The 26,944-nt window shown below is 39.0% G+C and overlaps 1 protein-coding gene across 1 annotated transcript in view; it reads right to left on the reverse strand.

Annotated features, from left to right (window-relative positions):
* Positions 1 to 26,944, reverse strand: part of SLC27A6 (solute carrier family 27 member 6) — a 90,967-nt gene that overhangs the window by 43,696 nt on the left and 20,327 nt on the right. The window contains exons 3-4 of the mRNA XM_055548421.1: positions 18,193 to 18,351; positions 16,797 to 16,921 (exon numbers count right to left, since the gene is read on the reverse strand). Coding sequence (XP_055404396.1) covers positions 16,797 to 16,921; positions 18,193 to 18,351 — 284 coding nt within the window. The remainder of the gene's footprint in view (positions 1 to 16,796; positions 16,922 to 18,192; positions 18,352 to 26,944) is intronic.

Genomic DNA, 26,944 nt, shown 5'->3' on the forward strand with positions numbered 1-26,944 from the left:
ATTTGTGGGGAAATCTAGTAAAAAAGGATATATGTATTCTAGTGGAAATGACAGCAGCAAAGGTATAATAGATAAGACAGAAAAAGACATGTATGCTTTATATGTACCACTACCCATGAACTATGAATCACTAAGCATTAAAAATGCATTTACAAAAAGCCTTTAATATAGTTCTAAAACTATATTAAAGTTCTAAAACTTTCCAAAACATTAATTCCCTTCTAATTCTACCAACATTTAGGTTGCTAATAGCTATTTTTTAAATATTAATCCCTCATATTTCTATATTTGTAGCTTCTCAGCAGAAAAGAAAGTTCTGGTTCCTTGCCAACTTTTCTAAAGCTTTCATATTTAGTATGAGAATAATAAACACATCTCTGATTTATTAAAGAAAAACTGGGTTTTAAAAGAGAGCTGATTTTCTCTCATGTAAAAGTATGCTTCAAATATCTGAGGAAAATAAAAAATTTAAAAAATACTAAATATTTTTAAACAACTAGGTCTTGGAGATAAAATCAATTATTCTGAGTGCTGTCAAGAAGACGATGGCAATGAAACTAAATCAGAACATCTTGATAACAACTAAAATTCACATTAATTTTAAAGTGTCATTCTTTGGAAGCTACTACATGGGATAAGAAAAGTTTCCAAAGCTTAATGCTTTGAGAAACTACATCTTTCACAAGATGTGAAATGGGAAAACCTGATGGTAAAACAGTTGAAGTTATACAGAGACTAAGAAAATGAACACACAATAAAAGAACAAATGCTTTAAAAATATTCATTTTTCAATTAGAAAAGAATAAATGGTAATGCCCTGAATCAGGGACAAGGTAATGCCAATGAAAGCCTGTAACTGTCTTCAGACCCATTAAAAACATAACTGATAAAACAAATATACAAGTTCAAGAGATCTAGGTTAAGTCAGCATCATTTAGTTACCGAGTGGTAAAGAATCTGCCCACTAATGCATGAGAGGGGGGTTCGAACCCTGGGTTGGGAAGATCCCCTAGAGAAGAAAATGGCAACCCACCTATGTATTCTTGCCTGAAGACCCCTTGGGTAACGAAGCCTGGCGTGCTACAGTCTATAGGGTTGCAAAGAGTAGGAAAGGACGTAGGGACTAAACCACAAGAATTGGAATTTTATTCTCTAGTACTATTGAATTGTCTTTATCCTTACATCTTATCTAAATATGATGAAGTGAAAGTTTTAGTTGCTCAGTTGTGTTTGATTCTTTGTGACACTATGGACTGTAGCATGCCAGGCTTCTCTGTCCATGGAAGGAAACCTCTTAAAGCTTGAAAGAAATGATGGATTCTCTTTGGAGAAAGTACAGCAGGTTCCCTTTCATAATGAAGTCTTAAAAAATCTCACATCATCAATGTCAACATTTTCATTTTGCTACCTTCAAAAAAACACAGCAAACACTTAAGGGTTCACTTCAGGACTGTCTAAACATTACTAAATATTGTAAAGTAAAATAATAATAATAATAATAAAAAAATTTTTAAAAAAAGAAAGTTTAGTATAATCTATACAAAATTGACGGAGAAGGCAGTGGCACCCCACTCCAGTACTCTGGAAAATCCTGGAAAATCCCATGGGCGGAGGAGCCTGGTAGGCTGCAGTCCATGGGGTTGCTAAGAGTCGGACACGACTGAGCGACTTCACTTTCACTTTTCACTTTCATGCATTGGAGAAGGAAATGGCAACCCACTCCAGTGTTCTTGCCTGGAGAATCCCAGAGACCAGGGAGCCTGCCATCTATGGGGCTGCACAGAGTCGGACACAACTGATGCAACTTGGCATACAAAATTGAATGAAGAATATTTAATATTTAATGAAAAATATTCAATAAATATTTATCAAATATGTTTAAAATGTTTAAAAATGTCTCTCTTCATGTTGAGAGCTGAACATAAACTATTTTGTCAAAGTTTTAATATTGTCAAAGTTTAATATTCAACATTAATATTCACTATAATATTCAGAATCATAAGTATATTTTCTAGTTTCCAATAAATTTCTTAAATTTTAAGAAAATAATATAAGGGAAATAGGATATAATTAATAGAAAACATATATACAAATGTACATATACTAAAGAATATAAGCTATGCTTTGAGAATGTCAAAATGTGGGTGTTCCACATTGAGAGCTATAGACAAACTATATAGTGTAAATGATAGACTATAATGTTAACTTGAAAAAGAGGCATGATACATATGCATCATAACAGAGGGCTTTGTTAATTAGGCCCCATTCCCTGTACATTTTGGGCTCCAGATTCCTGCATTCAACTGCCTATTTTACTACTTAAACTGGATGTCTAACACACCAAACTTAACATGTCCAAAAGATATTTAATTTTCACTTCTTGAATCTCAGTTTTCCTTATCTCAACAAATAGTTCACAATTGCCTAGACATTTGAACTGCAATCCTGGGACTGACTCTTCCTTGATTCTATCCATTTCTTCACTCTTCCCTCCCTATTCCTGAACTAATGGGAATCTTATTATCTTGCTATCTTTCCTTCAAAATGGATTCCCGAATGGGTATATTTTCTAGTTTACTTTCATCTTTTCCCCAATGCTCTGAAGGGTACAAAATCCAAATTTCACCTCCAGGATCTACTGAGCCTCGTAAGATCTGATCCATGGATGGCCCAGCCAGTTTGCATCTCTTTAAACACTCAGTGGTGTGTCCGCTGTGGGCTGCGTTGTTTTCAGTTTATTCCATTATGACTGCAGTCCGCTAGCTTTGCCTTGGCGGTATCCCAGCCACACCATCATGATTCCTCAGCTCTCAGGTTACCATGTCAGTGAAGCCTTCCCTGACCGCTCCATCTAATCAGCAATCCCTCACTCCTACCACTCATTGGTCTCCATCACCTCAAAGATCTAAACGTAAGACCAGAAACTATAAAACTCCTAGAGGAGAACATAGGCAAAACACTCTCTGACATACATCACAGCAGGATCCTCTATGACCCACCTCCCAGAATATTGGAAATAAAAGCAAAAATAAACAAATGGGACCTAATTAACCTTAAAAGCTTCTGCACATCAAAGGAAACTGCTGGGAGCCGGCATATTGCATATTGAGTGAGGATCTGGAATAGCTCAACTGGAATTCTATCACTGCTGGGAGCCAGCGTGAGGCACTCCGCCCATGACAAAGGTCATGAGGAAGGAGGCTCGGCATACGCAAAGGCGGGATCGAGCCTCAGGAGTCCCCCTGGAAATTCTCGAGCATCTACCCCCAAAACCAGAGTCTGCCTACTTTCTGCTTTGTGCTTTCACCTACACCTCTGACTTTACGGGGGGCTGTCCCCCACTACCTCTCTCTGGAAAAAGAGTTAGCTTACGGCTCCAGTTAATAATTCCTGGGTGTGACAGTGTTCAACCTACAAACTCCTTTGGAAATCCTCTAGCCTGCCTGAATGGGTTTTTCCGGCCACATGTGATTGTTCAGAGCCTCCCAACTGTGAGAGGCAGGAGATGTTCTAAACTGCCTAAACACAGATTCCTTTGAGTAGTTAAAAGATTGATTAGAAATTGTATTGGTGAAGGGTTTTTCACTTGTTGGGCCAATGTTTGCTGCTAAGTCTCCATACTCCTTACCTACTGTGTCTTTGGCAGTGTATTGATTGATATAATGGGTGTATAGAAATGTAAAATGCAGCTTTGTCCAATGCTTTTTGGAAGGCTGGTGCCTGACTTTGGAATAATCACCTTTAGAGAAAAATAAGTTTCTTAAAATGTTAACAGGCCTCCTGGCCAGAAGATGATGTCAATCACCTGAACTTTTGCATATGATAAGGAAGAAAGCCTGGCTTGCTGCATGGCTCTACCCCTTCCCCCATTATCCTCTATGCATACCTTTAGGTATAAAAACTACTTTGGAAAATAAAGTGCGGGCCTTGTTCACTGAAACTTGGTCTCCCCATGTCACTATCTCTCCCAAATTCCAGCTGAGCGTCCATCTGGAGCGTGGATATCCTCTGCGACCATTTATTTGCCTGGGCTTCTAAGACCCACTCGAGAAGGTGTCTAAGGTGGGGCACCTTCCGCTATTCGAGAGGGCGCCTGCGGCCTCCGTGGTCAGAGCTAACCTGGTGTCACGGGTTATATTGATTTTCCGCGTAAACCAAGCCACTCAGCTTCTTTTCTCCACTGAATTTTCCTACTGAGCTATCCTTATTTCAGCCGCTTTTCTCCACTGAATTTCCTCACTGAGCTATCCTTATTCTATTACTCTTTGTATCCTTAATTAAAGTGTAATTAAGCAGTTATTCCCTGACCCTCGCCTAGCCGTCTCTCCTTCGAATACCCTGGATCAGCCGGGGCTGGTCCCCGGCAGGTGGCGCCCGAGACAGGCTATTCCAAGGTAAGCTCCCTGCAATTAGGGTCATCAGCCCTTTTGCTCCCCCGTTCTCGGAACAACTGGGTCATCAGCTCTCTTGTTCCCCCACGGAGCAGTTTGGGTCATCAGCTCTACTGCTCCCCCCTCGGAACAGTTTGGGTCATCAGCCTTCTGTCCCCCCCCCCCCCCCCGGAACAATCTGGGTCATCAGCTCTATTGTTCTTCCAATGTTCGGGACGGCTAGGACCCCACTCAAGGGTGCCGCGGACCCCCCTGTAGGATAGACAGGGCTGAGGAGTGGGAAGTGTTGAAAGTGTTGAAGACTTAGAGAAAACAGTTTCTGAAGTTAAAAGGCCAAAGAAAAGCCTGATCTTTTAAAAGCTAAAAGCTTTATCTTCTATTATACTTAATTTTCTGACATGGGTAACACTGAAACTAAGAATGGCAACTCTTTATACAAGTAATCGTGAAACTGTTAAAGACGCTACTGTTAATTTAGATACTTGGGTGAAGGTAAAAAACAACTAAAAACTTATCCTATAAGTATGATTAAAAATGTTCTGGACCCTCGTCATGAGGCTGTGGGATAGCTATGGGAGAGGCTATAGCGGTGGATGGTAGTGGGTCTCCACCTTCTGCGCAGATCATGTTTTCTGCCATTGACAAAGGAAAGGAGGGAGACTGTGCTCTACCTCCCGAGGAAGGAGAGGGCTTACAGGACACTGCGGCCGGGCGCCCTGGCGAGCCCCCTCCCCCTCTACACAAACCTTTAAAAATTTATCCAACAATTTCTGATTTAAGGCAACTACCCCACCTCCGCTTGCACCTCCCAGGGCCTAACAATTCCCCAGTTTACATCCAAAGTCTCCCAGACAATTGCCTAAAGCTGAAAAAGATAAAAAAGATTTTTTTTAAAACAAAGGAGCTTTTAAAGAATACACAATATACAGAGCCTGCTCATTGCAGAAAAACTCCTCGGGGGGCCTCACCCAAGCAAAAAAAAAAAAAAAAAAAGTGGAAAAAAAAAAAAAAAGGAAAGAAAATAGAAAAAGATCTAGAAAAAGAGCTAAAGAGTGAAAAGGAGAGGAACGGAAAAGGAAGGAATCAGGGAACGCATCAAGATAGAAAAAGGAAGTTAAAAAAGGAGATACAGAGAAAAAGATAAAAAAAAATTATTAAAAAAGAGAAGAGGGTAAAGAGAAAGAAACGAAAAAAAGAAGGGTAGCGAAAAAAGAAGGGTGAGAAAAAAGTGAGAAAGGCAGGAAGAAAGAGAAAAAGACAGTAAGAGACGGTGTGACCAGGTGCCCTGGCGAGCTCCCTCCCGCTCTGCACAAACCTTTAAAAAACAAAAAACTTATCCACCACTTTCTGATTTAAGGCCATCGCCGCCGCCTCCGTTTGCGCCTTCCAGGGCCCAAGAGTTCCCCACTTTGCCCCCAAAGCCTCTCAAAGTGTTGCCTAAACCTGAGGAAGAGAAAAAGTTTTTAAACAGTGGAGCTTTTAAAACAGACTGCCTGCACAATATGCAGAGCGTGCTCCTTGGAGAAAACCCCCTCAGGGGGGTCTCACCCAGGCTAAGAGAAAAACCTTAAGGGGATTTAGCAACAATATTAACCCTTGACTAGCTGGTTACTCCAATTCCAATGGGAGTGGCTGGCCCCCTGCCTGAGGGCATTGTAGGACTTGTGCTAGGGCGAAGCTCGCTTTCTTTAAAAAAAAAAAAAAAAAAAAAAAAAAATTCGGTGGTGCATGGTGTAGTAGATTCTGATTATATTGGAGAAATTAAAGTTTTGATCTCACAGCCTACTAAAACTGCAAATTAATAAAAGTCAAAAAATAACACAGTTTTTGCTTTTACCTTATCAGACATGAAAAAATTTGACTTCTCAAGCTAAGAGCCACAGAGCGTTTAGATCTAGTGATCTAGCCTTTTGGGTGCAAGAAATTATAGCTCCAAGGCCATTAAAAGATCTTTTAATTCAAAAAAATAAAATCTCAGGGCTATTAGAAGCAGGAACAGACGTCTCTTAACATTGCTGGGAAAGACTGACCCAGCTCCTGGCCAACACATACTACTGAAAATGAGTTGGTGGGATTAGAGAAAGTGGTATGCGGGGTGGGAATGCTGTAGAGAAAAAGGTGAGGGAGCGTTTAAAACCTTGAAGAGTAGTGAGTTCTCCATTGCTAGAAGTATTCAAGCAAAGTTAGATGGTTACTTGTCATATAAAAAGCTATAGACCAGATTTAGTTTACAAAACGATAATTGGAGAAGCTTATAAAGATGTTGTGCAACACCTCTTTACTTGCTTCTCATATTTAGGTGCCAAAAGTTTTGAAAATTGATAATGCCCATTTGAAGATTGTTTACTAACTTTAAATGATTTCCAAAAATTATTAGGGGACATTAACTAGATACGCCCACATTTAAAACTGACTACTGCAGATTTAAAGCCTTTGTTTGATTACTTAAAAAGCAATCCTAATTCCAGTTCTAAGAGAAAGTTGACTAATGAGACAGACGGCTCTTGTTAAAGTAGATGAGACTTTAAATGATCCGTTAATTAGGATTAATATTACCAAAAGATGAGATTAAATTATTCTTGCCACAAAACATACACCTACAAGGTGCTTGTGACAAAAAGGCCCATTGGTTCCATCTACCAGTGACTCCAAGAAAAATAGTTTTATCTTATCCCAGCTCGGTGGCACAATTAATTATAAAAAGAGGGAAAAAGTGTGAAACTTTTTAGAAAACAAGTAGCAAATATAATAATTTCACTCAATAAGGATCAACTGCAAGTCTTTTACAAAATACTGATGATTGGCAAGTTGCCCTGATAGATTTCAGGAGTCAAATTTTGTTTCATTTGCCCTCAAGCCCCCACAGTAGTTAAAAGTTCAAAAATGTTAGATTGGAAGTTTGAGGATACCTGTGGAACTTTCCAACCCTATGTAGTTCCTACGCTCCCCTTTACCCTATGGGGGAGGGACGTGCTATATCAAATAAGAGATATTCAGAGAAGGAGTTTTCTCAATTTCTTAGTTATCAACAGGAGGTACAATTAACAATACTTTATATATGTTATAAATACATAATATAAATATATTCGCATAATTACAGTTTGCCTAATTAGGTATGGGTATAAATAAAATATAATAAAGGTATACCTAATTCTATTTATAGATCTATACTTGATTAATTTGTATATAAATATGTATACTATATATGCATATTATATATATACTGTATAATTAAATATATATTGCAGTAATATAATGTGTGTGTGGCTGATATTAATTGGTATAGATTGATGTGCTGTGATGATATATGTTCTATATACTGTATAATTATATTATATATGTATGACATGTATTATTGCAGTACATTGGTTTGTGTTGGTTGGTATTAGCTGTGTATGTGTTGTATTGCTGTAGTATATATATTAATTAATATATTAATTATAACGATTAATTCAAGTATATTGATTTATATATATGTCAATAAGTTTATACTTGTTGCCATATATAAATACATATATAAATACATTTTGCATTTAGGTATATCTGTATACTAAAATGAGATAAGGAGGTTATACATTTATTATTTAAATTTATACAGAGACTTAAACTAAACATTAGACCTAAATTAACATATCTTTAAATTCATGTTGTTAAAATGTAAATTTTAAAAAAAATTAAAAAATTAAATTGACAACTGCTTGACAATTCCTTTGCCATAAAACCCCCATAGGTGCAACTGGGGAAGCCAGACAAAAAATTGGTTTTATGGCAAAACGGCCCCCTAGAGTGGGTCCATCTTCCCGCTCAAACTAAAAAAGTAGCGGCTTCTCATCCAGGATTGATAGCTACTTTGATATTAAAGAAAAAAAGCAGAACATTAAATTATTTGGTAAAGAGACATCAGAAATTCTAATTCCATATAATAAGAAACAACTTGATGCTCTTCTAATGTTTGAAAATTGGAAGATTGCTATAGGAAACTATTTTGGTCAAATTTTTGCATCATTTACCTTCACATGCTTTGCTGAATTTTATATCCAGACATCCAGTTAATTTTCCTGTCAGATATAAACAGTCTCCTATTCCAAATGCTCAGATAGCCTTTACTGATGGGTCAGCAAATGGTAAAGCCTTCATAGTTACTAAAAATCACCAAAAAGTTTTAAAAACACAAAAAACTTCAGCTAAAAGAGCTAAAATAACAGCAGTCATAGAGGCTTTTGCTATGTTTGCAGATGAGGAATTTAATCTTTACTCTGATTCTCAGTATGTGGTCAGGTTGTTTCCACACATTGAAACTGCGGTTTTGCCTGAAAATAAAACTACCATATTTCATTTGTTAACTAAATTACAGCAACAAATTTGGAAAAGAAATAAAATATTTTTCATTGGACACATTCGGGCTCATTCCGGATTGCCTGGCCCTTTAAATGCCTTTAATGATTTGGCTGACTTGTTAACCAGAAATACAGTGGCTACTGTGATTGAGGAGGCCAGAGCCTCTCACTCACTCCATCATCAATACGCTACTGCCTTAAGGTATCAATTCCAAATTCCCAGAGAGACTGCTCGAGAGATTGTGCGTTCTTGCTTACACTGCCCCACTGTTTATAATAGTCTACCTATGGGAGTTAATCCCTGTGGTCTCAAACCTAACGTACTCTGGCAAATGGATGTAACTCATGTCTCTTCATTTGGAAAACTGTCTTTTGTTCATGTAACTGTAGATACCTTTTATCACGTTATTATTACAACTGCTCATACTGGAAAGGCAGGTAAAGATGTGATACAACATCTCTTTACTTGTTTTTCATATTTGGGCCTGCCAAAAGCTCTGAAAACTGACAGTGCTCCTGCTTACACTTCTAAGTCTTTTCAGAAATTTTGTATAAAGTTTCAAATTAAACATAATACAGGCATCCCTTATTACCCACAGGGACAAGCCATTGTGGAAAGAACACATCAAACATTAAAAATCCAAATTCAAAAACTAAAAGAAGGGGAGTTTAAGTATAGTTCTCCCCATCAAATCTTGCAACATGCTCTTTTCATAATAAATATTTTAAATACTGATTCAGCTGGAATTACTGAAATGCTTCCCATTGGTGCCTGGAGCAATTAAATACAAAACCATTAGTCAAATGGAAGGACCTCCTCTCAGGACAATGGAAGGGTCCTGACCCATTATTAACTATCGGTCGAGGATGTGCGTGTATTTTTCCACAGAATGCAGATTCTTCAATTTAGACAGGCTGATTCGCCATGTTGCAGACCCCCAGACATCCAGTTCACCCATTGCTTCGATCACAAAAGAGGAGCCCGCCAGAAGGGGAGGCAAGATAAACATTGAGATCCCGGCGGGACCGACAGGGCTGCTGCAGCGCGAACTCCAACCAGAAAATAATTCTACTTATTCTGTTTTGGCTTGTCTACCCTCTTCTTATGTTTTTCTCTTTACCAATGATTCTGGAAAACTTAATGTACATGTGACTTTAAACTGGTGGACCCAATGTAGTGACCTGTGAATAATGTATGCTCTCATCTTATTTAAACCCTCAATATAATGTTTGCTCTTTTGTGGTGTTACAACGCCCACCCTATCTCATGATACCTGTGACAGTGACTAGCCACTGGTATGACAATTACGGCCTTGCCGTGTTACAACAACTACGAGATTTAATGCGACAACGGCGATTTGTGGGCTTACTTATTTTAGGAATATCGGCTTTGATAGCAGCAATTACTTCTGTTACTGCGGCAGCAATATCATTGAGTCAACAAGTGCATACTGCCCAATATGTTGATACCATGTCTAAAAATGTCTCTTTAACTCTAGCAACACAGGAAGTTATAGATAGAAAATTGGAGATGAGAGTAGATGCCTTAGAAGAGGCAATAATGCATATTGGGACTGAGTTACAGGCGTTAAAAGTGAAAATGGCTCTGTCTTGCCACGCTGATTACCGGTGGATATGCGTGACATCTTTAAAGGTAAATGAGACAGATTATGAATGGGAAAAAATCAAAAATCATATCTCAGGTGTTTGGAACAGCTCTGACATTGGCCTGGACTTAGGGAAACTTCATAATCAAATACAGACCCTGGAACACTCTCGACTGGATTTTACTGCCGCTGGGGCAGCTAATGACTTTTTTCACACTTTCTCTAACTTCATTTCAGGAAAAAACATTCTGTCTAATATCCTTGGATACATCGCTGCTGGTGCTTTAATTTTGCTTCTCATATTCATTCTTCCTTGTATTGTCAGGATTCTTCGGCAGAACATTCAGAAGCTCGCGACTGAGCTGCATCTGGCTGTTTTAAGAAATAAAAAAGGGGGAGATGCTGGGAGCCGGCATATTGCATATTGAGTGAGGATCTGGAATAGCTCAACTGGAATTCTATCACTGCCGGAAGCCAGCGTGAGGCACTCCGCCCATGACAAAGGTCATGAGGAAGGAGGCTCGGCATACGCAAAGGCGGGATCGAGCCTCAGGAGTCCCCCTGGAAATTCTCGAGCATCTACCCCCAAAACCAGAGTCTGCCTACTTTCTGCTTTGTGCTTTCACCTACACCTCTGACTTTACGGGGGGCTGTCCCCCACTACCTCTCTCTGGAAAAAGAGTTAGCTTACGGCTCCAGTTAATAATTCCTGGGTGTGACAGTGTTCAACCTACAAACTCCTTTGGAAATCCTCTAGCCTGCCTGAATGGGTTTTTCCGGCCACATGTGATTGTTCAGAGCCTCCCAACTGTGAGAGGCAGGAGATGTTCTAAACTGCCTAAACACAGATTCCTTTGAGTAGTTAAAAGATTGATTAGAAATTGTATTGGTGAAGGGTTTTTCACTTGTTGGGCCAATGTTTGCTGCTAAGTCTCCATACTCCTTACCTACTGTGTCTTTGGCAGTGTATTGATTGATATAATGGGTGTATAGAAATGTAAAATGCAGCTTTGTCCAATGCTTTTTGGAAGGCTGGTGCCTGACTTTGGAATAATCACCTTTAGAGAAAAATAAGTTTCTTAAAATGTTAACAGGCCTCCTGGCCAGAAGATGATGTCAATCACCTGAACTTTTGCATATGATAAGGAAGAAAGCCTGGCTTGCTGCATGGCTCTACCCCTTCCCCCATTATCCTCTATGCATACCTTTAGGTATAAAAACTACTTTGGAAAATAAAGTGCGGGCCTTGTTCACTGAAACTTGGTCTCCCCATGTCACTATCTCTCCCAAATTCCAGCTGAGCGTCCATCTGGAGCGTGGATATCCTCTGCGACCATTTATTTGCCTGGGCTTCTAAGACCCACTCGAGAAGGTGTCTAAGGTGGGGCACCTTCCGCTATTCGAGAGGGCGCCTGCGGCCTCCGTGGTCAGAGCTAACCTGGTGTCACGGGTTATATTGATTTTCCGCGTAAACCAAGCCACTCAGCTTCTTTTCTCCACTGAATTTTCCTACTGAGCTATCCTTATTTCAGCCGCTTTTCTCCACTGAATTTCCTCACTGAGCTATCCTTATTCTATTACTCTTTGTATCCTTAATTAAAGTGTAATTAAGCAGTTATTCCCTGACCCTCGCCTAGCCGTCTCTCCTTCGAATACCCTGGATCAGCGGGGGCTGGTCCCCGGCAGGAAACTATTAGCAAGGTGAAAAGACAGCCTTCAGAATGGGAGAAAATAATAGCAAATGTAGCAACTGACAAACAACTAATCTCAAAAATATACAAGCAACTCCTCCAGCTCAACTCCAGAAAAATAAATGACCCAATCAAAAAATGGCCCAAAGAACTACATAGACATTTCTCCAAAGAAGACATACAGATGGCTAACAAACACATGAAAAGACGCTCAACATCACTCATTATTAGAGAAATGCAAATCAAAACCACTATGAGGTACCATTTCACACCAGTCAGAAGGGCTGCAATCCAAAAGTCTACAAGTAATAAATGCTGGAGAGGGTTTGGAGAAAAGGGAACCCTCTTACAATGTTGGTGGGAATGCAAACTAGTACAGCCACTATGGAGAACAGTGTGGAGATGCCTTAAAAAACTGGAAATAGAACCACCTTATGATCCAGCAATCGCAGTGCTGGGCATACACACTGAGGAAACCAGAAGGGAAAGAGACACGTGTACCCCAATGTTCATCGCAGCACTGTTTATAATAGCCAGGACATGGAAGCAACCTAGATGTCCATCAGCAGATGAATGGATAAGAAACCTGTGGTACATATACACAATGGAGTATTCCTCAGCCATTAAAAAGAATACATTTGAATCAGTTCTAATGAGGTGGATGAAACTGGAGCCTATTATACAGAGTGAAGTAAGCCAGAAAGAAAAACACCAATACAGTATACTAACACATATATATGGAATTTAGAAAGATGGTAACAACAACCCTGTGCACGAGACAGCAAAAGAGACACTGATGTATAGAACAGTCTTATGGACTCTGTGGGAGAGGGAGAGGGTGGGAAGATTTGGGAGAATGGCATTGAAACATGTAAAATATCATGTATGAAACGAGTTGCCAGTCCAGGTTCGATGCACGATACTGGATGCTTGGGGCTGGTGCACTGGGACGACCCAGAAGGATGGTATAGGGAGGGAGGAGGGAGGAGGGTTCAGGGTGGGGCACACATGTATACCTGTGGCGGATTCATTTTGATATTTGGCAAAACTAATACAATTATGTAAAGTTTAAAAATAAAATAAAATTAAAAAAAATAAATTAAAAAAAAAGGTTTTGTTTCTTCGTAATATTTATCATTATCTGTAATCACTTTTGTAATTCTGGAGAGGGTTGCCATTTCCTCCTCCAAGGGATCTTCCTGACCCAGGGATTGAACCTGAGTGTCTCTTGTGTCTCTTGCATTGGCAGGCAGATTCTTTACACTGTGCCACCTGAGAAGCCCTAATATTAAGAAAATATAGAGCTAGATCTATGATAAAATGTATGATGGCCTTCAGTAATGTAGAAAATATGTAAGATTGGAAGATGGGGAAAGAGCTGCTTTTCTAGTCTCAGGGGAAGAGGATAATTCCAACGCTCCATGACTAAGCGGAGCGAGTACCTCAGATACTTTTTTTTAGATTTTCTTTAAGGACAGTGCTGCTGCCAGCAGTTTGAGGCATATCCAAATGTTTATGCCAAAAGAAATTTTGTAACTGAAGTTTTTAAAAAGAGAAAAATGATGGGGTTGAGGGGGAGGGGGGGGGGGGTTGTAGATAAGTGCTTCCAGCTAGGGACAGTCAACTCTAGGAGCTTTTTATGCAACGACATACAAACACTCAACTCAGACTGTGGCTTCTGCCTTCAGGGGAATGTCCAGAATATATTACTTACCCTGAGATGGACAACAACTCTAGATATAGAGAATATGTGGTTTTGCTTTCTTTTAAATATGTCTATTAAATATCTCTGGGGCTTAAAACCACATCTAATGAGACATGCAATTTACTGTCTTTGAGGGTGTGTGGACTGTGTCACTTGTTAACTCTGTGGCCCGACTTGAACCCACTGCTATGCTGCCTGCACAGCACACGCTGCCACTTCCTTTCAGGGGAAGTTCATTGAAAGGAAGGAACACTGGGCAGCAAGAGAACAAGATCCCCTTGAAGGGATAAGATGTCATAACAAAATGACTTTCTTCTTTTCCCAATCTTTAATGCCAAGAACTGTTTGTACTCTGTCTGTGAGAAATCAACAAAGAAGATTAGGTAATACAATGTATCTTTGTTAAAAAAAAAAAATCGCTACGTTTTCCTTTCAGCAAATATGTTTGTTTCCCTCTCTCCTCATCAACTTGTCTTTGGGTAAGTGCTTAGAGATTATTTCACAAACACGAGTCTTTCCTCAAAGAACTTTAAGAATTAAAATAATTAACTAAACAACCAGGAGGTCTGCTCTCAATTCAGTTCTCTAAAATTTTCTTCAGCTACAGTATTTCTCCCAAATCAGCGCAGTACAAGTTTAGAGAAAAGAATATTTCACCTCACTTAAAAACGTCAAAGGAAAACATCTTGAAAAAAGGCTTATAGCAAATATAACAAACTTAATTAATTTATTATATGAAATAGGAGCTCAAATGAATAAGATAAAACATGTGCCAAAGAGATAAATAAGTAAAAGAGGTATTCTAAAAGGGAGCTACAGTTAAAAAACTACCCCATTTTGCCAGTAATCTTAACAAAGAAATCAAAAATATGTTAGCTTCTAGTTTATAAAACTAGAAATAAAATTAGAACTCTTTTCCTCATTTTTTAAAAAAAGAAACAACATTCTTTGTTTGAACAATATTACTACAAAGCCCAAGCAAGTTGGGTTTCATCCGCTATATCTGAAAGAGTGAGCCAGGGAGACTGGTCTTTTCTCCCTGTTCTCCATCCTACAGGGACTTTTGAAGAAACTTACAAAGCATAACGTATTTTAAGCGCTACCCACGTAAATAAAATGTAAGCGTTACTAACAATAACAATGACAAAAACAACTAGTGTCTAGTTTTTCGTGAAGGACACTGGAAGACCATTATTTTTAATACCACTCAGTATCAATAAGAGACTGTGCAGTGGGCATACTCCAAATTGTCAATGAGATTCTAAATCACATCTATCACTCTGAACAGCAATCTGGAAACTTGCCATAAAACTCACCAAAACGTCCGTGTTCTTTGACTACCTTCACTTCTGAGGCCCTACACTGACTATATTCCACGAGGATACTAAATACAGCATCATTTAAGATGGTAAAACTTATAGAAAAAAATTAATGTATGTATCCAACCATGTAATAATGACTTACAGAGCAAATGATCTTGCAAAAGTTCATGTTGCTAATAAAGGATGAGAGGAAATAGGAATGGCTGGGGCCATGGTCTAGAAAGGCTATGAAGAAGTTTGTTAGGTAGTGCTTACGATGTCCTGCACTGAAAAAGCCTTTCCTTTTACTGGAGGGCATTAATTCCTCAAATAGTTCAGGTATCACATCATCAAAAAATACAATAAAATCTGTAAGAAGAAATAAATCAGTCTGTACCCCTATAATTATTCTACTGGGAATCTTCAGCTAAGACCACAATTCTGATATTGGCAAACTCTCCTAGAGAAGAATAAAAGTCAAAAAGCTGAAACACTTTTATGAGACTCCTTGTCTAAGCTATGAACGTGGGGAATGCATAGGGATTTGAAGCACTCTTGACCAGACAAAAGGGTAGCATGGCCTCTCCCACAGGAGGCAGGTCAGGAGTCAGATAGGAGATCTCACGATGGTAAACTCCAAGCTTAAAATGACAAGCATTTTGTAAATAAGATTCTCCAGTTTCAGATTCTTCTCTGTGTTCTTTCTCCTGTGTAATTCCATATCTTTAATACAGTCTTATTTAAATGCCTCCAGTCTAGCCTCAGCTGTGCTGTGGGTAAGGAAGGATTACATGTCCGTATTTTAGCTGCCAGAGAAGGCATTCCAGTCCACCATCCATGCCTTAAGCCAGGGTGAAGATGGGAAAAGGTAATGAGTGAGAGATGTCTTAGAAAACGTTTCTCTCAAAGGTCAAGGGCAGGTCATCAGTCAGGCTCTGCTGCTCCACCTTGCATAGTGAGGCATCCTTTATTAGCACCCTTCAGGGGGCTGGTGTAGATTTGATTACAGAGTCCCTTCTTTGTAGCCTCAAGTATGTTTAGACCATCAGATAGTTGAAAAATAAGCATCTTGAAATACAAATGAGACCAGGAAAAGGACGATAACGCCTGAAGGCAAAAAAGCAAACCAACTAATATAAAGACAGCCTTCAGGCTTACACAACTGGCCCTACCTGTCTGTTTTCAGAAGGGGTGATTTATCAAAAGGTCGTGATAATGACCACCTTAGCGGGAAGATAAGTGCAAAGTGCAAAGCAACATTTCTTTTTAAGTCTACAGCAAAACCAAACAAAAAAATATTCTAATGCAATCACTTGTTCAAAAAAAAAAAAGGAAATAGAAAAACAAGTATAATCAGTGTCATTAGTTTTTGTGTTTTTTTTAAAAGACCAACATTGTAAAAGATGATCTAATTCAACCCTTGGAATAACTGCTCTCTGTAAACAGAAAGTAATTTCATAATCAGATGCATGCTATGTTTACAGAAATTGTTTTTGTTGTTTACAGAAATGTTAATCAGTATAAGCATGAAGTGGACCGGATTGCGAGTCTCTCTTCCCTTGCCTCAATAAAAAGCACATTAGTACATTCCTAAATAGCTCTTCTTTTATTTTCTTTGATTGTTTTATATTTATTTTATTTTGGGGTTTTGCATATATCCTTGTAAGTCAGTTAAACTATGTTCTGGAAAAAAAATGGAGTATAAGCAAACAAAAATTATTATCTCTCAATACCTTTTCTTTCTGAAATTACTTTTTCTCTTACCTTAGGTTGTTTGCAAAGGTAGCGACAAAGTTCTCCAATGTACTGAAACACAGTCACATTATACTTTCTGCAGTCATTCCAAAACTGGCTTGCTGAGAATTTCTTCCTTAACACACAAGTGGCACCTATGAGAAAAGGCATAAAAAGGCACAAGGGAAAAAATTCAAGGGCAGAATCAACATAAAACACAAACGATGTTGCTCTGTCCAGAAGAGTTTTGCTCACTTTCAAGGCTTTTATAATCTATCAGCGGCCATTTATATCAAGCTCATTTGAAAACATTAATCTTACAGTCCAATAAATCTTTTAAAAATATTCATGCTGTAATTCTATATTTGACTGTAGATATGCTTCTTATAATACATGGGATGAAAGAAGCAGTCAAAATAAACAGGACAGTTATAAGTAGTAGAGAATGAATATAGATAAGGGTAACCTTCTCCACAGAGACTAAGAATATTCACTTACTTTTGACCTTGAATATATACATAGTATTTATTTTTAAAAATTTTAAAGCAGCCTCATATATTTTGAGGTTGAGTTAGCAAGGCAGAATTAGTAAGAAAGCACCAACAAAAAGGTTCATTGATGACTGCAGAACCTAATTTTAACAACCTAATTTTAATAACAATTTAAAGTCATATGAATATGTTCCAAGGAAAATGCTAATGTCTTGACCTTCATCTTTATTTACTGTGGACATTTATCACATTCTAAACATACCATTCTACAAAATTACTTTATAGTATTTTAGATATATATATATAAATCGTGGTGAGTGATCTCTAAAATTATTTCTGAGTGAGCTAGTAACAGACACATAATCTCAGCATGATTATCAGTGGAATCTACTGAGTTGTCAGTTCCACCAAATGACTTCTTGGGTGTACAATGTTTGCAAAGATAGCCTCAATAACTCCTCCTCTGCACTTACCTTCACAATGTGAATTTGACACTCGTTCTTTCAAGAAGTGGGGTCTATTTCCCCACTCGTCAAATCTTGATTCTGAGCTGGCTTGTGACTTGCTTTGATCAGCAAAATGCAGATAAAATGATCCATGTGACTTCCAAAGCTAAGACTTAAGAAATACTAGGCTTCTGATTGGGAAAGCTCCTACCTCCACTTAAGGAGGCAGGGCTTGGCCACTAAACAGTGAGAGATCACATGGAGAAGGAAATCCTGTCAACAGCCAGTTCTAACCACAAGGCCAAATTCCCGCAGCACTGCTCTTTCCAATGGGTGATGAAGCTGTGTCCTTTTAGTAAACATTTTATAGTTGTATAACATGCACACAATTACTCTGAATTCTACCAATAGCATTTCAAACTTTAATGAAGACAAGTTCTAATTATTAGACATCATGAAAACTTATTCAAACAGACAATGAAAGCGTACCTAATTCAATACATCCACCAATTCCCACAAGAGATGCTGCACTATGATACAGAGGAAGAGTTATATAAATGATGTCATCAGAAGTACAACCAAAAGCCCATAATCCAGTAGAACTCTTTATAGCTGCCAGATGACAAATCATAGCTGGTTTTGGTAGACCTGGAAGAAAAGGAAAAATATATATATAACAGAAAAGATACTGTGTTGGTATCAACTACAACAGCAACCGAGACAAAAATACATCAAAATGGTCTATATGCTTGGCAAAAGGGGCCATACAAATGCCAGCTATGACTTTAGCCAATCTCTAGAATCTCGGATCTACCCAGAGGATTAAAACTATAAAATTATGAAAGACTTTGAAATCTCAGTTCAGTTCAGTCGCTCAGTCATGTCCGACTCTTTGCAACCCCATGAATCACAGCAGTTCAGGCCTCCCTGTCCATCACCAACTCCCGGAGTTCACTCAAACTCATGTCCATCGAGTCGGTGATGCCATCCAGCCATCTCGTCCTCTGTCGTCCCCTTCTCCTCCTGCCCCCAATCCTTCCCAGCATCAGAGTTTTTTCCAATGAGTCAACTCTTCTCATGAGGTGGCCAAAGTTAAGTTGGCCAGTTTCAGCTTCAGCATCAGTTCTTCCAATGAACACCTAGGACTAATCTCCTTTAGAATGGGCTGGTTGGACCTCCTTGCAGTCCAAGGGACTCTCAAGAGTCTTCTCCAACACCACAGTTCAAAAGCATCAATTCTTCAGCACCCAGCTTTCTTCACAGTCCAACTCTCACATCCATACATGACCACTGGAAAAACCATAGCCTTGACTAGATGGACCTTTGTTGGCAAAGTAATGTCTCTGCTTTTGAATATGCTATCTAGGTTGGTCATAACTTTCCTTCCAAGGAGTAAGCGTCTTTTAATTTCATGGCTGCAATCACCATCTGCAGTGACTTTGGAGCCCCAAAAAATAAAGTCTGACACTGTTTCCACTGTTTCCCCATCTATTTGCCATGAAGTGATGGGACCAGATGCCATGATCTTCGTTTTCTGAATGTTGAGCTTTAAGCCCATTTTTTCACTCTCCTCTTTCATCAAGAGGCTTTTTAGTTCCTCTTCACTTTCTGCCATAAGGGTGGTGTCATCTGCATATCTGGGGTTATTGATACTTCTTCTGGCAATCTTGATTCCAGCTTGTGCTTCTTCCAGCCCAGCGTTTCTCATGATGTACTCTGCATAGAAGTTAAATAAGCAGGGTGACAATATACACCCTTGATGTACTCCTTTTCCTATTTGGAACTAGTCTGTTGTTCCATGTCCAGTTCTAACTGCTGCTTCTTGACCTGCATACAGGTTTCTCAAGAGGCAGGTCAGGTGGTCTGCTATTCCCATCTCTTTCAAAATTTTCCACAGTTTATTGTAATCCATACAGCCAAAAGCTTTGGCATAGTCAATAAAGCAGAAATAGATGTTTTTCTGGAACTCTTGCTTTTTTGATGATCCAGCAGATGTTTGCAATTTGATCTCTGGTTCCTCTGCCTTTTCTAAAACCAGCTTGAACATCTGGAAGTTCACAGTTCACATATTGTTGAAGCCTGGCTTGGAGACTTTTGAGCATTACTTTACTAGCATGTGAGATGAATGCAATTGTGTGGTAGTTTGAGCATTCTTTGGTCGTTGCCTTTCTTTGGGATTGGAATGAAAACTGACCTTTTCCAGTCCTGTGGTCACTGCTGAGTTTTCCAAATTTGCTGGCATATTGAGTGCAGCACTTTCACAGCATCATCTTTCAGGATTTCAAATAGCTTAACTGGAATTCCATCACCTCCACTAGCTTTGTTCGTAGTGATGCTTTCTAAGGCCCACTTGACTTCACATTCCAGGATGTCAGGCTCTAGGTGAGTGATCACACCATCGTGATTACCTGGGTCGTGAAGATCTTTTTTGGACAGTTCTTCTGTGTATTCTTGCCACCTCTTCTTAATATCTTCTGCTTCTATTAGGTCCATATCATTTCTGTCCTTTATTGTGCCCATCTTTGCATAAAATGTTCCCTTGCTATTTCTGATTTTCTTGAAGAGATCTCTAGTCTTTCCCATTCTGTTGTTTTCCTCTATTTCTTTGCATTGATCGCTGAGGAAGGCTTTCTTATCTCTCCTTGCTATTCTTTGGAACTCTGCATTCAAATGGTTATATCTTTTCTTTCTCCTCTGCTTTTTGCTTCTCTTCCTTTCACAGCTATTTGTAAGGCCTTCTCAGACAGCTATTTTGCTTTTTTGCATTTCTTTTATCTAGGAAGCTTCAAAGAGCCATATTTGGTATAAAAATGCCCCAGTTACACCGTTTTTTCTCTAGTTTGACCTATTTACTGAATAAAACTAAGGTTGTCACGGGATTTTTAGTGAGAGCAGCACATGTGACTGCAAACCCCAGTCTACGGTGACTTCCGGACACTCTTCCAGAGTGAGCTTCATGTTGGCCTTGTTGTTGCACCTGCTTTGACATTTTCTGACAGCCTTTGTGCTTCAGTTTCATCAACTGGAAGAGATTGGTCTCAGACACAAAGTTGGCATGGTCTTGCCTCAATCCTAACTAAAATTCATTTATTAAGTTTTTTCAAAAGAAATCTCTGTGGCTCTTTATGATAGCTAGGCATCTCACAACCTGAAAGAGTTTCTTGTCCTCCACATGGATAGAGAATCCCTCCAAAATTTCTTGTCAAAGCCATTATAAAGACTTTGAGTGAGACTAGCATCCTTGATTCTTGATACTGTAATTGCTTTTCTCATCTTCGTCCAGAGAATCTAATATTTATGCATTTTCTGCCTCTGAGAAGTTCCTACCTGCTGTTCTTCAGTTACCATATTCTCTACTTTCCATATTGTTCCTGATCTCATGGCAGCCCAGCTTTAAAAATAATTTTTCAGTTGGAGGTGTGTCAAAAAATGAAGGATGCTTTATCTAGTTATTTTTCACCTGTGTGCTTATGTCACTCCTGTAATGCGCTTTAGTAACAAACAAATTACTCATGTTTTGGTTCTTTTTTTGGTTAGTTTTAAGTGAATAATGATCTCATTAACTTATTATAAAAGTTATTATAAATTATTTAAGGCACTCAGACTTTTTGATAAAGGAGACAACAGATAGGAGCTTATCCAACAATGAAAATGATCAAAGGTTCATGAAGCTTAAAGTTTTAAAGAGAGAGCCAACAGAATAAATGAAGCTTGTTAAAACTGCAACTTAGAGTCTCTTTTGGAAGAGTTGGTTCATTACCATACTAAAGCCTTTGAGGGGCCCAACTGTACAAAAATGTTACTTTTTTTTCAATGGTGTTTCTCAAACTCCTGTGGTCATAAAGCACCTCTTCAAGTTTAATTTTTTTTCTTTGTAGACATGAAGGAATATGTGTGGCACAAGCTTGGAAAAATGCTACCTTAGATGGTCTCTGAAATCCTCTGCTTTTCTAACCTTCTGTGGATCCCTAGCATTAAAACTCCACATGCCCACAGATGTGGGGAGACCACTGTGATGAGGTCCAGGCATAAAGGTGGGAGTGAGGCTCTGTCCAGTGAATTGGTGATTAGCAGGAAGAAGGAAGAAGATATGCTATTAAGAGAAAACCAATTCATGAGTAGGGATGAAAAAATCTGGGAATCTGGGGATGATTTTGGAAAAGGGAAAGAACCCCTAAGATTAAGCAGGCAAGACAAAAGGAAATAAACTTAATGGTGATTGCAACCGGTCCCAGTGCAGCCTGGAAGGCAGGTCCATCTTTTACCTCCTTCCACTGCTTGCAGGAGTGGCTGACCACAAGGCTGCTGTTTCCAGGGTTCAAAAGCCTTTCCTGGAGATCTTGAGGTGCCTAATGAAACTCAACAAGACACCTTGGAAGTAGATACTGGCAGACTGAACACACACATAGGCCCTCAAGGCAAAAAAGAATGGAATTGGAGGTGACAGCAACACGATTTTAGAAAGGCAGGTGGACAGCTGACACAGCAGACCCAAGAAGATGGGCCTAGAAGAAAGCTGATTTGCTCCCACAAAATCCCAGCAAGGCTCAGAAACTTGGGGACTAGGTACCTCCCAGAGTGGAGTATCAATATGGAACTATAAAGAGGGAGCTAAATGGGAGTTCTGTTTAAGAAGCAATTCCACCAGTCATAAATAAGGGAAGCCTCTCTTGTTCATCAAGATCTTAATCTCCCAGGTCAAAGACACATGAATGGTATAAAAATTGACCTCAGCTTTTCCTTACTCAGAGACAGTCTAAGTTTGTCCCTAGGTCGATGGATATATTATTTTGGTGAGTTTCACAGCAGCAAAATGATTAGGAAAGGTTTGATGTCATCCAAAGGGCTCCCATACAACTTGCTTGAAAGGGCCTGTGAGCAGACTCTGCTCCCATCATTTTTAACTTTTCTAAGTCTCACTTCTTTACATCACTCCCTAACTTGCATCAACACTTACTTCATTATCAACATTATAAGATTTTTTGTTTGAGAAAATCTGCTTGATTTTTATGATAATAGGCAATACTAATATAAATTCTCATGATCATTACAACTACTATCACTTAAACCAGCTCTGGGTTTCGAGCTGCAAACATCAGTTTAGAGAAAGAGAGATCAAGGAAGAGAGAGAGAGATGCTTTTAAATAAAAAACATCAATTCAATCTTTAATGAGGCTCAACATGAGACAGGCTGGGATCTGGGGCCTGGGATCCTTTACGTGGGCTGCCTGCACCTCAAGTGACAGAATAGAAGAAACTATAAGGGACTAAAAATCACTGCATGTACAGTTGAGGCAATTATGAAAAACATGCAAAAGGGGCACAAATCAACTGCCATTTCTGAGATGCCAGGAGCAAAAGGAGGTTACTGTACATGATGCCTGTAAACAGCACCTCAAAGGGGGTGGGCAGACCACTTAAGCTACCCCTGCAGCCCCACCCAGCAATCCACCCCTACCCTCACCCCATTTTAGGAACCAGCCTGCCCTCCCTAGTTAGGGAGCCAGCAAGAGCGCTTGTTACTTATTTTTACTTCTCTGTGCTGCGGCAGCATGAGTCCCAATCAAGCCTTGCCTGAATTCCTCATCTGATCCCTTTCCATTTTCTATTGATTAAAGAGTCCAAGGACCCTAGTCTGTAGCAAATGTGATTTTGCTACATTTTTTGACAGTTTTGTATTTATAAAGCATGACATCTACTGTATGCCCAATTCTGTATGTTGCTTTGCTCTCTATAAGACCCCAAGTTGCTCAGAACTTTAAGCTAAAGAGAAATGATATTTGTAACTTTTCTTATATAGGATCATTCACAATCTAAATTTGAAAGAATGTCAATAAATGCTTTTGACATTTTAAAATGTAAAAAATAAAATGAAATTACAGCATCAGATTGCTTCCCCCACACTGGTAAAGATCTGATATGTATTCTCTGGAAAAAGATGAGCCTCTGGAAACATCAGGGAGGAGAGAGACTGAACATATTGCGGGAATAAGAGAAAGTGGGCATCCTCCTCCAGCTCCTTTTTTACAGTTTACTAATTTTCCCTTCAAGGTTCTGGTCTGAGGAATATAAAGCACCTAGAAGTAAAACTGATAGTCATGAATCTGCCAACAAAACGCCCTGGACACTGAAACTAACCAGCTCACAATCCCACTCAGTCACACAGAGCTTCTAGTTAGGATTTGGTTTGTTTTGGTATGTGTGTTTTGACGGCTAAACTTTAAACATGAGCAGCCAAAGGTCAACAGATATGTGAGGAAATCCTCTAAAGAACAGAGGTCACTGTAAAATAAAAAGTAAATGGATGTTAGAGAAAATAGAGACAAGGTAGAGAGAAGAAATTTTTAAAAAAATATTAATATTCTGAGAGGTATGAGACAATGAAGTATCAATAATACAAAAATAGCATGCTACAAAATGAGAAATATTCAGAGAACATAGACCTAAAATATAAATCTCTCAAAAAGTAAACCAAAAGGTAAGAGAAGGAAAATAGGATAGAAAAGATGAGAAAATTAATAACAGTTCAAGGAGGCCAAGCTTTAAAAAGTTAGAGATCCAAAGATAAAAGAATGAACAAACAAACAAAATAATGGAAGGAGAGAATGGGCAGAAAAACATAGAAATAAAGAAAAGAATATGCAGACATCTTTAAAAAAATTTTAAAGTACCTAGAATTGCAAGACAGACAGGAGTTTCTAGATTTAAAAGGCTGACAAATTTACCAGCAAAATGGATAAGTAAGACTAGTCCCAGTACAAATAATCTTGAAATCATAGAATACTGAAGGCTCATGAAATTGTAAAAATTCCTCCCCCTTGCCACCCACCACCCCCGCCCCTGCCAAAAGAAAGAAAAACTATACCAGGTTGACATAAAGGATATGAAAGCAGAAGAAAAAGACTTCTCAATATATATACTGGAAGACAGAAGGTAAAAAAAGCAATGCCTTCAAACCCCTGCACCAGTATCATTTCTTACCTAGAATTCTATACAAGGGTAAGGGTAGGAAAAAAAAATTCAGGCATGTGAGAACTTCAACTTACCTACTAACAAGCAGCTGCTAAAAAAAAGGGCAGTGATAAAATGAAAAGTAAACCAAGGAAATAAATTGAGAATCCAAGAATCAGGGGATTGGAAAGAAGGTCTAAAGGGAATTCTCAGGGTGATGGTGAGAAATGAACCCAGGACATGTCAAGATTGAAATCGTAGGGAGGAAAGCTTTGCGAAAGATGTGATTGAGAATTGACATATATACACGAATATGGATGAAACAGAAAACTAATGAGAACCTGCTGTATAGCCCAGGGAACTCTACTCAATGCTCTGGTGACCTAAATGGGAAGGAAATCCAAAAATGAGGGAATATATATATATACATCTAGCTGATTCACTTCACTGTGTAACAGAAACTAACACTACAATGTAAAGCAACTATGTTGTTATTGTTGTTCAGTTGCTCAGTTGTGTCGGACTCTTTGCAGCCCCATGGACTGCAGCATGCCAGGCCTCCCTGTCCTTCACCATCTCCCAAAGTTCGCCCAAGTTCATGTACATTGCATGGGTGATGCCATCCAGTCATCTTATCCTCTGATCCTTCTTCTCCTTCTGCCCTCAGTCTTTCCCAGCATCAGGGATTTTTCCAATGAGTTGGCTGTTTACATCAGAAGACTCCAGCACCACATAAGGCATCAATTCTCTGGCATTCTGCCTCCTTTATGGTCCAGCTCTCACAACCATACGTGACCAATGGGAATACCACAGCCTTGACTACACGAACCTTTGTCCGCAGAGTAATGTCTGCTTCAACACATTGTCTAGATTTGTCACAGCTTTCCTGCCAAGGAGCAAGTTTCTTTTAATTTCATGGCTGCAGTCACCATCCTCAGTGATTTTAGAGCCCAAGAAAAGGAAATCTGTTACTACCTCCACCTTTCCCCTTCCGTTTGCCATGAAGTAAAGGGACTGAAGACGCTTACTCCATGGAAGAAAAGTTATGACCAACCTAGATAGCATATTCAAAAGCAGAGATATTACTTTGCCAACAAAGGTCCATCTAGTCAAGGCTATGGTTTTTCTGGTGGTCATGTATGGATGTGAGAGTTGGACTGTGAAGAAGGCTGAGTGCCGAAGAATTGATGCTTTTGAAGTGTGATGTTGGAGAAGACTCGTGAGAGTCCCTTAGACTTCAAGGAGATCCAACCAGTTCATCCTAAAGGAGACCAGTCCTGGGTGTTCATTGGAAGGACTGATGTTGAGGGTGAAACTCCAAAACTTTGGCCACCTCATGCGAAGAGTTGACTCATTGGAAAAGACCTTGAAGCTGGGAGGGATTGGGGGCAGGAGGAGAAGGGGATGACAGAGGATGAGGGGGCTGGATGGCATCACTGACTCGATGGACATGAGTTTGGGTGAACTCCAGGAGTTGATGATGGACAGGGAGGCCTGGCGCACTGCAATTCATGGGGTTGCAAAGAGCTGGACATGACTGAGCAACTGAACTAAACTGAACTGAAAGGGACCAGATGCCAAGATCTTAGTTTTTTAATACTTAGTTTTAATCTGGCTTTTTCACTCTCCTCCTTCACCCTCATCAATAGGCCCTTTAGTTCCTCTTCACTAAAGAACTAAAGAGGAACTAAAGCAACTATACCCCAATCAAAACAAAATAGAACAACAACAGAAAGAACATAGGCTTGACAAAATACAGACAAGCTTTTCAATGTCTAAAGGTGAGTTACTTTTTGATAGAAGGATGGGTACAAACTTGTCATAGATGTAGAGAAAACTAAGCAAGCAAATGAAAAAACAAATGATCAATTCCAGATTGGGGAGAGTTTTACATGAAAGAAAACAAATATAATTTTATTATACTATAGAAGGCAACTAGAAATAGTTATGATACTGATAACTATCAAACTATCAATACTAAGTTATGATATGGATAACTAATCAAACCAATATTTATGATGAAACAATATATAGAGTGATGTCAGAGAGAGAAAGTATGTGTATCAGAGGAAAAAATCTGAGAGAGTGGTAAAGAAAGAAGATAAAATTTTCATCTTCCATTGTGGACAAACTGGGGGGTGCACCTATTAAGTACCCAATAAAATTCTCAAGCTATTTAGATATATGGAGATGATTACAGAAAGATCTGTGCTGGTGAAGACTCTTGAGAGTCCCTTGGACAGCAAGGAGATTATATCAGTCAATCCTAAAGGAAATCAACCCCAAACAT

The sequence above is a fragment of the Bubalus kerabau genome, chromosome 1, assembly GCF_029407905.1.
Source record: "Bubalus kerabau isolate K-KA32 ecotype Philippines breed swamp buffalo chromosome 1, PCC_UOA_SB_1v2, whole genome shotgun sequence".
Lineage (NCBI taxonomy): Eukaryota > Metazoa > Chordata > Mammalia > Artiodactyla > Bovidae > Bubalus > Bubalus kerabau.